General features: G+C 54.2%; 1 protein-coding gene across 1 annotated transcript in view; it reads left to right on the forward strand.

Moving 5' to 3' along the window:
- PAX8 (paired box 8) overlaps nt 1–15,522 on the forward strand; it is a gene marked incomplete at its 5' end in the record, with an annotated part of 55,951 nt that overhangs the window by 24,144 nt on the left and 16,285 nt on the right. Inside the window, 5 exons of the mRNA XM_082852408.1 lie at nt 6,059–6,224; nt 8,653–8,853; nt 10,682–10,770; nt 11,052–11,177; nt 11,415–11,590. Of these exons, the coding sequence (XP_082708534.1) occupies nt 6,059–6,224; nt 8,653–8,853; nt 10,682–10,770; nt 11,052–11,177; nt 11,415–11,590 (758 nt within the window). The remainder of the gene's footprint in view (nt 1–6,058; nt 6,225–8,652; nt 8,854–10,681; nt 10,771–11,051; nt 11,178–11,414; nt 11,591–15,522) is intronic.

The raw sequence follows: 15,522 nt of genomic DNA on the forward strand, positions 1-15,522 counted from the left end.
GCTTCCCTGGTGGCACAGTGGTTGAGAGTCCGCCTGCCGATGCAGGGGACACGGGTTCGTGCCCCGGCCCGGGAGGATCCCACATGCCGCGGAGCGGCTGGGTCCATAAGCCATGGCCGCTGAGCCTGCACATCCGGAGCCTGTGCTCCGCAACGGGAGAGGCCCGTGTACTGCAAAAAAAGAAAGAAAAAGGAGGAAAGATCTGGGCTGGAGATACCTAGATGCCCACGATGCCATCAGTACAGGGGTGGTAAGTGAAACAATGAGAGTAGGTGGGATCACCATGGGTGACGGTGTAGAGTGAGCACAGCACTGGGATCTGAGAAAAGCCTGGGAAAGAAATAGATATCACAGAACAAATGAGGGAAGAGAACTGCGTTAAAGAGAAACACGAGGAACCGGGACCAAGGACCGAGCCTTGTATGGGAGCCTCTTTAAGAGGGAGAACTTAGCGCCCTCCACCACCTGCCGTCCACCTAGTTCCTAGCATCTGAGCACCCGCTAAGCATGAGGCATGGCGTGAGGTGACCCCTGAACAGCAAGGGAGGAAAGGAAGGAAATGGGAACAGTCAAGTATGACTACTTATTGAGAAATTTGGTTGAAAACAATAGGAAGGAAAAGGTTCATAGTCAAGGGGAGGTTTTGTTTTGCTTTGTTTTGTAAGCAGGGGCTGGGGAAGCAGCATAAGTGGATTTAATTGTGTTTGTAGGTCCAGGGGATGGACCTGGTCAAAAGGGAGACGTAACTCACATAAAAGACGTGGGAGGATGGTGTATGGAGTAGGGTTCCAGAACAGGTGGAAGGATGAGGAATCAGTGAGAAAGGGACGAGAATCACAAGCAGAAGCTTTGCCAACCGACTGTCTCTCTTCTCCGGTTACCCTTGGGAGACGCGCAAGGCGCAGAGACCAAGGTCATGCAGCAAGTTGAGGGTAAAGCCAGATGCACGATGCTGCTTCTCAGTGCGCGGGCCCCTCCGTCCTAATCCAAGGGCCTAATGTGCCCAGGTAACCTATCACCTCATAGATGCTGGAGGGACCCGGAGTGTAGACTTGGGGCGGAAGGTGGGACAAGAGGTTGGAACACTGGGTTTCCATGGTCCTGGAGCATTTTCTTCAGGAGTGTTTTGAGGCAGAGGCCCTGGTCTCTATCCCAAGCCAACGGGGGCTGCTGTGAGGTTACAGCGGGAGATCACAGGCCTGCAGGTGAGCATGCTGGGGAGACAGCATCCCTGAACTGCGATTGTCAGAGACTGGGTAGTGCTGGCACTGCCATTCCTTGGGGAGCGAGGGTAGGCATGGTGGCGAGATTTACAGGACATTCCAAATCAGCTGCTGAATCCCCCACTATAGTTCTGCCAGGGCTCAGACGCTCACCTTGACACTCTTTGGGGCTGAAACAAAAATCCCCAGGTAGTTAAGTGGAAATTTTCACAGCACAGCACATTGAACCGTTGTCACTTTCGGACTGGGCAGTGATGTGAGGAATCAGACAGAAGGTGAAAGAGGAAAGTATCCAACGATGGGACTCGAGGGTCCCGCGGTGGGGAATCGACTCACCAACCATCACAATAGCCCCTCACATTTGTAAAGCATTTTTCTGCCACGTGTATTTACTGCAGGGGGTACGGGTTCAATCCCTGGTCGGAGAACTAAGATCCCGCATGCCGTGCACATGGCCAAGAAAAATAAAAATAAAATTAGAAAATTTTCTAAAATTTTTAGAAAAATAAAATTAGAATTAAAAAAAGGATTATGGGGCACAGGGAAATTATCCTACATCTCAAGGGTCTGGGTATCCATACATATAACAAGAGTTTGGGGCAATGACCTCTCTCTTGTTCTCCTACTCTGCCTACTCCTCAGAACCCTGTAAGGAGTGAAGAATGACCAAAGAAAGGCCTAAGACCTCCCCAGATGGTCACTTTTCCAAAGTATACATTTCTGGACAGCAGGCTTCAGCCAGAGCTTTGCAGACTCCCTCGCTGTAGGCTCAGCGTTCTGTGTCCCCAGGCAAGTTGGCATCCCCTCGTGTGCGGACTTCACACTCAGAACCCACTTGGGTCCGGCCAGGCCGGCTCGTCTTTCTCCTCCACCCTCCAGACCATACAAAGGGCCTGAACAAAGGGCCCTTGTTCAGAAAGTGTCAAACCTCTTCCTGGGTCACACCTTTCCCTGCTTCCCACTCGTTCCTGGCTTCCGGCCTCAGAGCCCACTCTGTCCACACGGATAGGTGGTCAGCATTGTGGGCGGCCGGGCCCTCCCTGGATCAGGAAGGAAGGATGCACCCACCTCTGGGCGTTTGATGGTGACTCGCCCAAAGGTGTCTGCTCCCCCGCACCGGACACAGGAGGGACAAAAGCCCTTCCGTGATGGGGACTGAGCTCCAAACCTCAAACCAGAGGTCCTGTCTCCCTCTGCAGCCAGCAGGCTCTTTCCAAATCCCCCACCCTGATTCTCCGACAGCCACAGTAAATGTCTTTCCATTTCTTGAGAGCACCAAAGTCTTGTGTGTGGATTTTCCTCCTGTGGAAGCTTCTTCCCCTCGTTACCTCCTGGCCATTCCACCCTTCAGCTTCCCTCTGACCGCTTACGGGCTCCCCTAGCATCTGACGTATCTTTTTCAAGAAACTTCTCCCTTAACATGGTGATTTCCAGTTTATCTGACTGCATCCTTCCAAAGATTGTAAGTTCCTCGAGGGCCACGTTTCTCGTCTTGTTCAAGGTGATATCCTCAGTGCTTTGATTCATGGTAGGTACTTGATATATCTGTGTTGAGATCAAAAGAGATGAAAACTGTAACATACAAACAATAAGAATTATTATTCTAAGAAGATGGGGCTAAGGTGGAGGTGTACATGTAGTTAGTTATCCTCTGAAATTTTCTTTACCAGCCGTTGGCCTAGGTCAGCAGCAGACACTGCAAATAGTGTTATTTAGCTCCCATTCAGTGGATGAAAACACTACGGTTGAAAAAAACCCCAAATCTCTCAAATGATAAAATTAAAACAGGAAGTAAATGGAGTGTAACCCTTAAAAAATTGTTTTAAAAATATATGGAGAGAAAGACATATATCATATGATATCGCTTATATGTGGAATCTTTAAAAAATGATACAAATAACTTATTTACAAAACAGAAACAGACTCACAGACTTAGAGAACGAACTTATAGTTACCAGGATGGAAGGGTGGGGGGGAGGGATAGATTGGGAGTTTGGGATGGACATGTTCACATTGCTATATTTAAAATAGATAACTAACAAGGACCTACTGTAAAAAAAAAAAAGACTACATGATCAAAAAATATATATGTGGAGGGATAAACAAATTAAGAAGAAGCAGCAGCAGCCTTGATGAAAAAAAGAAATTACTCCTCAAAAGGGGATTTAAATAATTTTTTAGAAGAATTTAAGCAACTTTACAGAATAAAAGAAACTAGTGAAAAAAAAAATTAGAACAGGCAGAGTCAACACAGGAGTCTGACCCAACGCCCTTTGCACAGTAACACAAAGAACTTTGAAGCCAATAAAATAAAATAAATCACCAGAGACTTCACAGTTTAGGAGCCAGAGCTATGAATACATCTTTCCCTGGTTGATCTAGTAAATAACCTTTCAGGAGGGTTCCTGAGAGTTTGGGTTTCTAAGGGTCCTGATCAGCCCTTCAGGAAGATTTAGGACGATGGCCCGCACGCTTCAATGGAGAAACAGGGTAGATTTGCTTTTAGGCACAATTCCCAGTTCATGCCACCAAGAAATGGCGTTTGGTTTTTTAAACCTATTACCTTTCTAGGGGTGAAGAACTCCACCTGTAGGAACCCTCGTTTCTAGATGTAGAGAACCTAGCACAACATCTAAGCTCCGTGGATCACGTGGGAGCCTAAATTCTGGAAAATGGGGACAAAGCTGGGAGGCCTTGTCTGTTTGGGTGGCTGTCTGGCGCCCCCTTGTGTTCAGTGTCTGGACCCAAAAGAGCCGAAAAGCAGCACGGATGGAGTGAGCGTCAAATGGCTGAGCTGTTTTCCACCGACAGCCTGTGGCCAGTGAGAAGCCAGAGGAGCGGGCTCAGGAGTGGATGCAGGCCCCTCGGCTGACCATCTGGGATGTGTTCCCAGCCCTGGTGGAAGCACACTTGCTAGGACAAGCTGCCTAGAACGGGACAGGTGGAAGCAGTGCCCAAGGTCACCCAATTGTCTCCGCCAGGGAGTTGGATCATTGTGTCCCTCCTGCTGGGTGTTTGGCCAGCGGGCTTTTCCTCTGGACTTAGTGCCCAGGCCAGAGGCGCTTATAGACTCTTTTTAAAAAAAGCAACAAAAAAACAGATATTCACTGCTCTGCTGAAAACAGCTTGGGCCCCTGAGGAGACATTGCAGGGGCAGTTTTGAACGTGCTACGCCAGTGGGCCGTAATGGGCACGGTGTGCCTAGCAGAGGTACATCCCACCCTCGGCCGTAAATAGCCCTTAACGGGCTGACGCAGAAAGCCTGGCATTGGCTCTTCCTCCTGCCCTGCCCGCTCCCCCTGACTCCCACCCCAGGGGCTCTACCATCCCAGATCACCAAATCATGCCCCTGGTGTGAAAAGATGCCCTCGGCTCCCGGGCAGTGGCACCTCCAGTGTGGAACTGCACGGCTGGTACCAAGCTTCTGGAGTCAGTCCTGGCCATAGAGTGGGGCTCACCCAGCAGCTCTGATGGGAGCCTTAATCCCTGGTTAGATCCTGGCTCTCCCTCATATAAGCTGAGTCACATCAATTGTCACTGAAAACCTCTAAGCCCCAGTCTCCTCATTGGCAAAAGGAAGATCTCAGGCCTGAAGTTAGCCCAAAAGGAAGATCTCAGGCCTGAAGTTAGGGATTTTAGAGAGTTAAGTACGTCGATAAATCGAACAGACACCTTCTTGCCTCTAAGCCTTTGCACATGCTGTTCCCACTGCCTGGAACAGTTTTCCTCCTCATGTCCTTCTCTAGTTTGACATCTCTTTATCTTCAGTCTCCACTTAGACTTCTTCAGAAACCCATCTGTGGTCCCCTGAGCCTGGGCTTGGTCCCCTCCAGGGGTTCTCATAACCCCCTGCATGTCCCCGGTCCCAGCAGTGACCATGTGGTATGGTCATTGGCCGGTCTAGATCCTCACTTGAACCCTATGAGCCCAGAGCAGGGATCACATCTGCATTATTCACCTCGACATCTGCAGGGCCTGGTGCAGCGTTTGGCACGTAGTACGCACTCAATAAATATGTGTTGAATAGGTGGATGGGCTCAGAATGAAACACAGGCTGGGGCCAGAGGGTAGAGGCCAAGTCAGGAAGGCAGCTAACGAGACAGGCGCACATCACAGCATGTCCACGTTCTGCACCACTGCCCACAGTCCGACATGTCAGTCCTGGAAGCCCTGGAACCTGGGCCAGTGAGGTCTCTGCCTTTGCCCTTTCAGTACCCCTAGCAGTGCTCGGGCCATTCAGGCCGGGAACCCGCGGACAGGGCCCACTCTGTCCAAGCTCAATCAGAGAAGCTCTCCTTTTATTGTTTTGTGTCTGTGTTTCTCAACGTGATTGTGCTTTTAAAAACCCGGCCCTATGGTTCAAAAGAAGAATGAGAATGAGAAACTTAAACACCACCGATTTCATCCTACACGCTCATTTTATAGATGAGGAACAGAGACGCAGAGAGGATGGGGGGATTTTCCCCAAGGTCACACAGCTCAGTATCAGAGTAGGAAGACCCTGAATCCTCAACTCTTCAGATACTTTCTAGAGGGAGGGAGGGAGGTGTTGGCGTTATTTGGAGTGAGGTGCTGAGGGTCTGAGAGGAGACCCCCCAAAAGGTCCCCAAAGTGGAATGTCCCCACTCTGTGGCCTCATACATGCCCTTCACCCCGCCAACCCGAGCTAGCCCTCCTCAGAGGTGGGAAGCAGGACGGGGTGCAGCGGGAACACCAGAGGGGGTGCCCAACGGTGGGAGTTCAAGTTCAGGGGCTCTCAACATCCAATGTCCACACGCAGGCTGGTTCTCTGCCCGGTGGCCCTGACAACCGTCCCCCGGACTATTGTGTTTCAGGCCACGGAGGGCTGAACCAGCTGGGAGGGGCCTTTGTGAATGGCAGACCCCTGCCCGAAGTGGTGCGTCAGCGCATCGTGGACCTGGCCCACCAGGGCGTGAGGCCCTGCGACATCTCCCGCCAGCTCCGGGTCAGCCATGGCTGTGTCAGCAAGATCCTTGGCAGGTAAGCACGAAATTCACCCCTCACCGCCCTCCCTTTCAGGGACTCGTGGGGTGTCCTGCTTGGGCCCCTCAACAGGACCTGAACAGGATGTGGTGGTGCCTCTGGGCTTCCCCCATCTGCTGCCTTCTGCGGTTTCCTGCCCTTCTTCCTCATTCGTCCATTTCTCCTTCCTTTCATTTCTCCCTCCCCCGTGGTCTCCTTTGCCCCATGTCCCATTTTCTATAGACTTCTTTGTTCCTAAAACAGAATCTTCTCCAAAGGCCCTCCCGCTGCTGAGACCAAGGGAAGGGAGCCACTGGGGAGGGGACACACGATCGGAGTTGACTCCCGAGGTCTAACCCCAGCTTGAGGGACGTCTGAGTTTGTGTGTTTCTCAAACCGTAACTCCCAGAGTACCTGCCACAGAAGCACCGGGGTTGCTTGAGGAAATGCAGGTCCCTAAGCCCCAGGCCAGGCCTACAGCAGCCTCTCTGGGAGCCAGGCCCGGACGCTGTGATTTTTATGAGATGACCAGGTGACACTTACGGACACTAACTCTAGAGCAGCAGTTCACAGCCCTGGCCGCACGGTAGAGTCGCCTGGGGAATCTTAATCTGAAAAAGAAATTGATGTCTAGGCCCCGGCCCACCCCAGTTAAGGCAGAACTTTCGGGGAATGAGTCCAAGTTTCAGTATAGTGTTAAGCCCTCCTCGAGTGATTCTAATTTCCTGCAACCAGAGTTAAGAACTGCTTCCCTGGTGGCTCAGCGGTTGAGAGTCCGCCTGCCGATGCAGGGGACACAGGTTCGAGCCCCGGTCCGGGAGGATCCCACATGCCGCGGAGCGGCTGGGCCCGTGAGCCATGGCCGCTGAGCCTGCGCGTCCGGAGCCTGTGCTCCGCAACGGGAGAGGCCACAACAGTGAGAGGCCCGCGTACCGCAAAAAAAATAAAAGAAGAACTGCCAACCCAAAGGTTCAGGAGGGACCCGAAGCAGCGAAGCTCTGGACCAACGCAGCCGCGTAGTCCAGTCTGGAGGCCACTTCGGGTGGGAAGTACCCACACATGGGGGATTCGGGGCTTTGCATCAGCTCGGTGTACCCGTCTCCCTTACCCAACCTGTAAGTGGATTCAGGAGGAGTTCTGGTTCAAAAAGACCAAAGCCTGATCTGTAATTGAACGTGGAAAGCCCTGCTTTCCTGGCCGAAGTTGTCAGGGAAAAGCGTGGTCCCAGGCTGGGGTCAGGAGATGCGTTCCCAAGATGGGCTGCAGTATCCCACGAAGGGGATGAGCGCCGGAGGGTGGTGACACATAAAGGGAGTTTTTTGTTTTGTTTTGTTTTTAAAGAAGATGTTGGGAGTGGGAGTTTATTAATTAATTAATTTATTTTTTGCTGTGTTGCGTCTTCGTTTCTGTGCGAGGGCTTTCTCTAGTGGGGGCGAGCGGGGGCCACTCTTCATCGCGGTGCGCGGGCCTCTCACTATCGCGGCCTCTCTTGTTGCGGAGCACAGGCTCCAGACGCGCAGGCTCAGTAACTGTGGCTCACGGGCCCAGCTGCTCCGCGGCATGTGGGATCCTCCCAGACCAGGGCTCGAACCCGTGTCCCCTGCGTTAGCAGGCAGATTCTCAACCACTGTGCCCCCAGGGAAGCCCATAAAGGGAGTGTTAAAGAGACAGATTTTATTTCATGGCAGAAGAGACCAGAGTTTCCCCAAGGAGGGGAGGCAGGCTATCCTGCTGAGGGATGCGGGGAAGGGGAGTGGAGACCCTAGGAGAATAGGCTCAGCTTAAGGGAGCTGGATGTGGCCAGGGCTCCAGGCCAGACTGGGGTTCCAGAGTCCATGAGGAGCAGCTTCAACTTGAACTGTGTAACCTGGTGGGAAACCAGTGGCTGGGGGTATGGGGTGGGGTGGAGGGGTTTTATGGAGAACAAAGGTGAAACCAGCAAGACTGGGCAGAGGGCCCAATGACCCCCGCTGGCTTCCTGGGGAGGGAGGGGTAAAACCAGGATGGCCAAGGAGAACAGTAAGTCCTGCTTCGGCCAAGAACAGCTGGACGGAGCAAACGGCCGCTGTGAACCTGTATGTACCCGCAGAGCACATTCGTCAAAGTGCCCTTTCTAAGAAGGGAGGTGTTTTGTGCCCCATAAGGCGGCTCTCGCAGGTGCTCAGACGCAGGAGACTGGCCAGAGGGACGACGGGAAAGACAGAAGCCAGGTATCCCTGGGCGAGGTCTATTGAAGAGAGTTCTGGTTTGGCAGCGGCAGAAACCTACCCATGCAAGGGAAACAGGCAGTGCCGGGAACATCGTGCTGGAGGCCGGCCCTGGGGGCACGATTCAACCCCCCGGCCCCTCCCCAGAAGCCTCGGAGGGGAACAAGAGTCTCTGGCTAAGTTCCTGCCTGAAGACCCCACCTGCTTACTGGGTACTTCTTTGGGGTTCTCTATTGGAGTAGGTACTACGAGACTGGCAGCATCCGACCTGGAGTGATAGGGGGCTCGAAGCCCAAGGTGGCCACCCCCAAGGTGGTGGAGAAGATCGGGGACTACAAACGGCAGAACCCGACCATGTTTGCCTGGGAGATCCGAGACCGGCTCCTGGCCGAGGGCGTCTGTGACAACGACACTGTGCCCAGTGTCAGCTCCATCAACAGGTGAGAGGGACACTGCAGCCAGGGGCCGGGGAACCCGGGCTTTGGGGGAATCATGACGGAGACCTGGCTTGAGTGGAACGGAGCCTGGGAAGGGGCCGCATGCTGAAGAGTCAGGCCGGAAGTGCCCCGGGCCCAGGCCAGGCACCAGCCCCTCCAGCCTCCTCACTGCCATGGGCGTCCCCACCCTCACCCCTCTCCTCACCGCATCGCCCTCTCACCCCGTCCCCAACCCAGACTGTACCCACTGCAGTCTCCTTCCCCACACACCACATGCGCTTTCATTCAATAAAAGAAACTTACTCTTGCATTGATCCTTTCTTGAGCGGGGCACAAGACCCCCTAACTGGGCCCTCATCCAAACACCCACTCATGTGTTTAGTCATTCAATCATTCACTCACCACCTCAACCAATCATTCACTTGCTCACTCACTCATTCATTCACACATAAGTCACTCAGGTGTAGGCCCTGGGGACGCACAATCCTTGCCCATGTGGTGCTTACAGTCCAGTGGGAAAACACACTAATCCTAATCAAGTCCTAATCAAGTGCCCATGCAAACAACTGTAAGAAAAGCAGCTCTAAGTTTGGCTAAGGAGAGACATGTGAGGGTGTTGAGCTGGCAGAGGGTGACTTTGTTTAGGGAGGTTCTGAAAAGATGCCTGGAGTAAGAAATAACTAATAAGAGTTAACTAGGTGAAAGGCTGGGGGGCGATGGTGAAAGGAGCTCTGAGACAGCACGTGCAAAGGCCCTGTGGCGAATAGGATCTCATACAAGAAGCTGAAAGAAAGCCAGTAGGTGGAGGGAAGGGGAGCATGAAGTCGGCTGAGGTGCAGATGTGAAGAAAAGGCTGCAGTTCAGAGGCTGGTGACCGTGCTGCGTATTCTTGCCTCTGACCCAGAAGCAATGGGAAGAATCTTGGCAGATGTTAAGCCCGAGGCTGACTTGCATTTCAGAAAGTCCACTCTGGCTGCAATAGAAAGAAAAGATTAGAAAGGGTCAAGAGCAGAGAGGGGTGGGCCAGCGAGTGACCCTGGAGGGAGAGTTTGGTGCTGGCAGTGAGGGACGCAGAGAGGGATGGATGCTGGAGAGATTTACAAGGTCAAACCCACAGAACCTGATGACGGGCTCGATGGAGGAGGGAGGGAGGCAGGTGCTGAGCCCCACGTGCATTTATGCCTTGAGCGACCAGGGGGACTAATCGTGAAATGGGAACAGTGCGAAGGACCAGGCATGAGGAGTAAGGTCTTGGGTTTGAGTGTGGACAGGCTGAGTTTGAGGTGCCTTTTTTTTTTTTTTTTTTTTTTTTTTTGCGGCACGCAGGCCTCTCACTGTTGTGGCCTCTCCCGTTGCGGAGCACAGGCTCCGGACGTGCAGGCTCAGCGGCCACGGCCCATGGGCCCAGCTGCTCCGCGGCACGTGGGATCTTCCCGGACCGGGGCATGAACCCGCGTCCCCTGCATCGGCAGGTGGACTCTCAACAACTGCGCCACCAGGGAAGCCCTAAGGTGCCTTTAGATACCCAAGTGGGATCTCAAAAAGGCAACTGGGGCTTCCCTGGTGGTGCAGTGGTTGAGAGTCCGCCTGCCGATGCAGGGGACACGGGTTCGTGCCCCGGTCCAGGAGGATCCCACGTGCCACGCAGCGGCTGGGCCCGTGGGCCGTGGCCGCTGAGCCTGCATGTCCGGAGCCTGTGCTCTGCAATGGGAGAGGCCACAACAGTGAGAGGCCCGCGTGCCGCAAAAAAAAAAAAAAAGGCAGCTGGATCTGGGGCATCCAGGAACCCTGTTTCCTTCTCTTCTAAGGGCCTTTCTTGTCTTCCTTACAGAATCATCCGGACCAAGGTGCAGCAGCCATTCAACCTTCCTATGGACGGCTGCGTGGCCACCAAGTCCCTGAGCCCAGGACACACGCTGAGTGAGTACCGAGGGTCCTGCAGGCACACCCAGCCCCTCGCACACACACACCCATCTGCGTACACACCCAGAGTCACACACAAACACGTCCTCACAGACACACCAGGTGTGTGGACTGAGCCCTTCCGTCGGGACACAGCCTTGCTCTGAAATATTCAGGGGTGGAACCACCTCAGGCAAGAACCCTGGCACCAGCGGTGCCCCTGACCCCTCCACGGTGGCAGCAGGGGCTCTGAGGGGTGTCAGTTTCACGTCCTGACCCTCCGTCTTGCCCCACTGCAGTCCCCAGCTCAGCCGTGACGCCCCCAGAGTCTCCCCAGTCCGATTCTCTGGGTTCAACCTACTCCATCACCGGGCTCCTGGGGGTCGCGCAGCCTGGCAGCGACAGCAAGAGGAAACTGGACGACAGTGAGTGTTGTGGGAACCAGAGGGCAGGCTGGGGGCGCAGGAGGGCAGTGTGCTGAGGCTCTGATGGGACACAAGCCCCCTGCGGCCCAGGGCTTTCGGGCCTGTCTCTAAGCCACCCTGAGGCCCGGGAGCCTGGTCCTTTCCCTCCCCTGAAGCAAGTCTGCTCCCCAGCTCGGGTCCGGGGGGTGGGTGGACGGGCCCCTGAAAGCTTTCTCCCTGCCTGGGGACACCCGCCAGGTGACCAGGACAGCTGCCGGCTGAGCCTTGACTCCCAGAGCAGCGGCAGCGGGCCCCGCAAGCACCTTCGCACGGACGCCTTCAGCCAGCACCACCTTGAGCCGCTCGAGTGCCCCTTTGATCGGCAGCCGTACCCAGAGGCCTACGTCTCCCCGAGCCACACCAAAGGCGAGCAGGTGAGGGGCCAGCCGGGCGTGGGAGGTTAGCAGACGGGGGTGGGGGGGGAGGCAGGACTCTGAAAGCTCCCTAATCAGCCCGCGGCTCTGGAAGCAGCTAGGAGCTGCCTGATGGGCTCAGGGGCCTGCTTCCTACAGCTCCAAGGCCATCCCAGGCTTTGTGTCACCAGACGCTAGCTTCTTCCTCTTCATCCTCCCGGCTCTGTGGCCTTCCCTCACCCACAGCCTCTGAGCTTAGGGCAATGCAGCCAACCATGCCATGCCCCTGCCGCGGTGACTTCCCTAGACGGCGGGGTCAGGTCCCACGCAATAAAGCCGCGGCTCCGGCCTCTACAGCGTGACCTCTACCAGCAGCTCCAGCCCCGCCTCGGGCCACGCACACCTGCCCACCCCGTGAGCCTTGTTCACACCCCTCTGCCCCAGCACACCGTGTGCCCTCCTCGCAGAATGCCTTTCCTCCCACTTCTCTGCCTGGAAAAATACCACTCGGCCATTATGACTCAGCTCAAGCACCACCTGGTCCACGAATCCTTCCTCGCTCCTCAGACACGCTTCATCTCGCCCGCACCCCTGCTTCCGCACCTCCGGGTGGCAGCTCCCCAGGACTCATGGGGTAGTGTAATTGCCCAGCGGACAGAGATGTAAAGACACAGCCGATCTCTTAAGGACAGGGCAGCATCTCAAAACATCTTTTTTTGTCTCCAGCACCTAACATTGCGCCCCTCTTATAACAGATGCTCAATAAAGGCAGATTGAGTGAATGCCTTGAGAAATCCAGCGCAATAAACTACAAGCTACAAGGGAAGTTTTATTTCCGGTGCTCAGGGCAGGTGAAATGGCTTATCGTGGGTTGGCTTCTGTGAAAAGCTGGCAGAGATGTCCGAGGTCTCCCACAGAGCCCAACAAGGACTCCACACCTCTGTCCGAACTTCCAGGCCTGCCGGCCTCTCGGTTCATGGTCTTTTATCAACGCTGCAGTTGCAGTGTCTCCCTACCTCACCCCACCTGGTCAACCAGCTGAGGATTCCCTGGGCCGGTGTCTGCTCACCCCTCTCTGCTGTCATCGGATCTAGGAGCGAGGCGTGCCCGTACATCTTTAAGATCTGAGTAGGCCAACGGTGACGATGCCAATCAGCAGCTGAGCCATTGCCAGTGACCGTCTGGGCTGCTGGGCCAGTGCCAGCAACGCAGCTGGGCAGGCATTCTGCGTCAGCGATGTTATCAGCCCGGGCTGTAGCAACCAGGAGGGCTGCAGGGAAGGCTGGCCGTCAGCAGACCCGGGGAGAGGGCCCGGGCGCTCAGCCTCAAGGCAGCACGTGGCTCCCGGGGCAGGGCGGGGCGGGGGTGGGGGAGCCGAATGGGGCCACAGCGGTGGGCCTGCGGGAACCCGCTGTGTGAGACGGAGCCTGCACGAACCCGCGTCCTGGTAGAGGAGAGAAACTCTGCTGCTGAGACCCGCTGGGCCGCAGAGCCATTTCCTGGCTCTGTTCCTGAGCCCCACAGGGGGCCCTGCTTGATTTCAAGGAGCCCCGAGACCCAGCACCAAGCTGGCATATGTACATGGGGAGTCATGCAATGGGAAGTCTTGAGCCAGAGGGACCGCAGGGCCCACCCAGTCCAGTCTCTCCATTTGTGTGGAGATGACCCAGGGCCAGAGAAGGTAGAGAGGGCTTGGGGAAGCGAATGGTTGTGGAGCTCAGACCTGCCGGCCCTGGTTTCATTCAGATCCGTTCACTTCACCTGCTTTAAATACGATGCTCCTATGTGAGTTCTTATTTGAAGACTGGAAAAAGAGAGCCTGAAAACCATGGAACTACTCCAACCCCTCACCTTACAGATAAGGAGACAGAGGCTTAGCCATGTCCATAATTGATTCATTCCCTCCCTCAGCCAATCATCTACTCCCTCATTCATTCCCCTGCTCGGTGGTGAGCGGCAGGGAGAACCCAGCCTGTGCCCGGGGCTCCTTACCTTTCCCGCCCTTGGTGCCGTCAGCACTGCTGAAGGAAGACTCCTTGTATCCTCACTGGGCACAGGAAGGCCCTCCGACCTAGGGAGCGAGGAGAGAAGCACAGGTCCTCACACCTGACCTCAGGATGGGGCGAAGACATGGCCATCTCTTCTGTAAAGTCAACAAGGGGCAAAGCATTCAACAGAAACGTCGTGTGGCCTCATTTCTGGTTGCTATTTACCACCAGGCGTAGTTAGGCGTCTGCACAGCCCTTGTTCCTCTATTTTACAAGTGCAAGAAGCAGATTTATCACCAGAATGTGAATATTATGAAGACAGAGACTCAAGAATTGGGGAGCTTATGACTCTTCACATAACTCTGAAATAGCTATTTATTGAGCATTTGTGTTACCAAGCATTCTGGGCTAAGCATTTAATGTAGCTCTATAAAACCTCACTTAATCCTTACATCAGCCTTGTGAAGCAGATTCCATTAGCCCTGTTATACAGGTGAGAAAGGTGTACAGGCTCTGAGAGGTCAAGGAGACTAAAGCTACTTGGCTGGTCCTTGCAGATCCAGGGCTCAGACTCGCCCAAGTCCTAAAGCATTGTGCCCTCTGCTCCCCAATTCAAGTTCAATCCCAGCAAGAAACCCAGTCATCATGGGGATGTTTGAGCCATTCAGCGCAACATCACCGAAATGTCTGACTATATAGGTTGGTTTGTCTTTCACTGAATTGCCTAAATTTTAGAAAGTTATAGGATTTTGAGAAAGCATTTGGTATCAAATCAACATATCCATAAAGCATTTTAAACTTCGCTTACACTCCCTAGAAATTAGGCATCTTGTTCAATTTCATTAAGCCGGGCTCTAAGCAACTCCATCCTGCCTAGAAGCAGGAAGCCCCCTCGCAAGGCATGGAACCAGAGCGCCATCTAGTCAGTAATTGCTGCTACATGGTAATGGCGCCCTTGTGGCCTCCAGAACTTACTGCAGCTTCCAGAAGTGCCTGGCACACAACCAGAAACTGCTGCGGCCCCTTGGAGAGCCCAGCTCGATGGGAATCATGGAACGCGATTGCCTTTAGAGGAGCCGTTATGTAACCACGGAGCAAGCCTTGATTTCAGTTTTGCACACTCGTTCACATAGTGCACTTGTGACGTGCGTGATCCATGTACCGGGAGCAGGTGTGTGCTGTCTCGTGCCCTGGTGGGAGGGAGTCATGGTGAGGGGTGATGTACCCTTGCCTTTCATTGAACAAGTTCTTCTTGGAGGCCGTCTTAGGAGATGGCCTGCTCACGTTAGGGGAGGCCGAGTGAAATCTAAAATGAGGTCAGAACTAAGAAAATCCCCAGGTACCTGATAAAGAATTTTTTAAACAAATTAACCCCTCTAATCTTCAAGCTGAACGTGCACATTTATATTTGCTTGGATATGGGGCGGGGGGAGAGAAATCCACCTGTTCTGCTGGGGTATCGGGTGTGTCATTTTATTGAAGGAGAAGATGCCCGGGTCAGGAACTGCTGTCCTCGATTCAGTCTCTGTCTCATACGCACCCGGGACGTTTACCTCTCTGGGCTTCAAGCTCTCGGCATATAAAACAGACAGAATATTGCTCACCCATGTCACAGGGCTGCTGGGGGCAACGGATCAGGATAACACAGGCAAAATCTATTGTCCGCTCTTTGCAAGTGTAAGAAGTGGTCATGATGTTATCCACTGCAGAGCAGCGGTTGAGAGCATGGGCCCTGGAGCCAGTCCCCTGGGGTTTAAATCCTGGCTCTGCCCCCTATGAGAGGGTGGCAAGTCTCTTGACCTCTCTGTGCCTGCATTTTTGATCTGGAGAAGAATAACAATGAAAGGAGCGAAGCAACCTGAACGGTCTCATGGGCCAACTGCCCCAGCCCTGCATCCTGTTCTCTGTGGGCCCAGACAGGGTGAGGAGACCAGGAAGGAGCCCAGCGTCCAGGCAGGGCGTGGT

This window comes from Leucopleurus acutus (genome assembly GCF_964270905.1).
Source record: "Leucopleurus acutus genome assembly, chromosome: 12".
Lineage (NCBI taxonomy): Eukaryota > Metazoa > Chordata > Mammalia > Artiodactyla > Delphinidae > Leucopleurus > Leucopleurus acutus.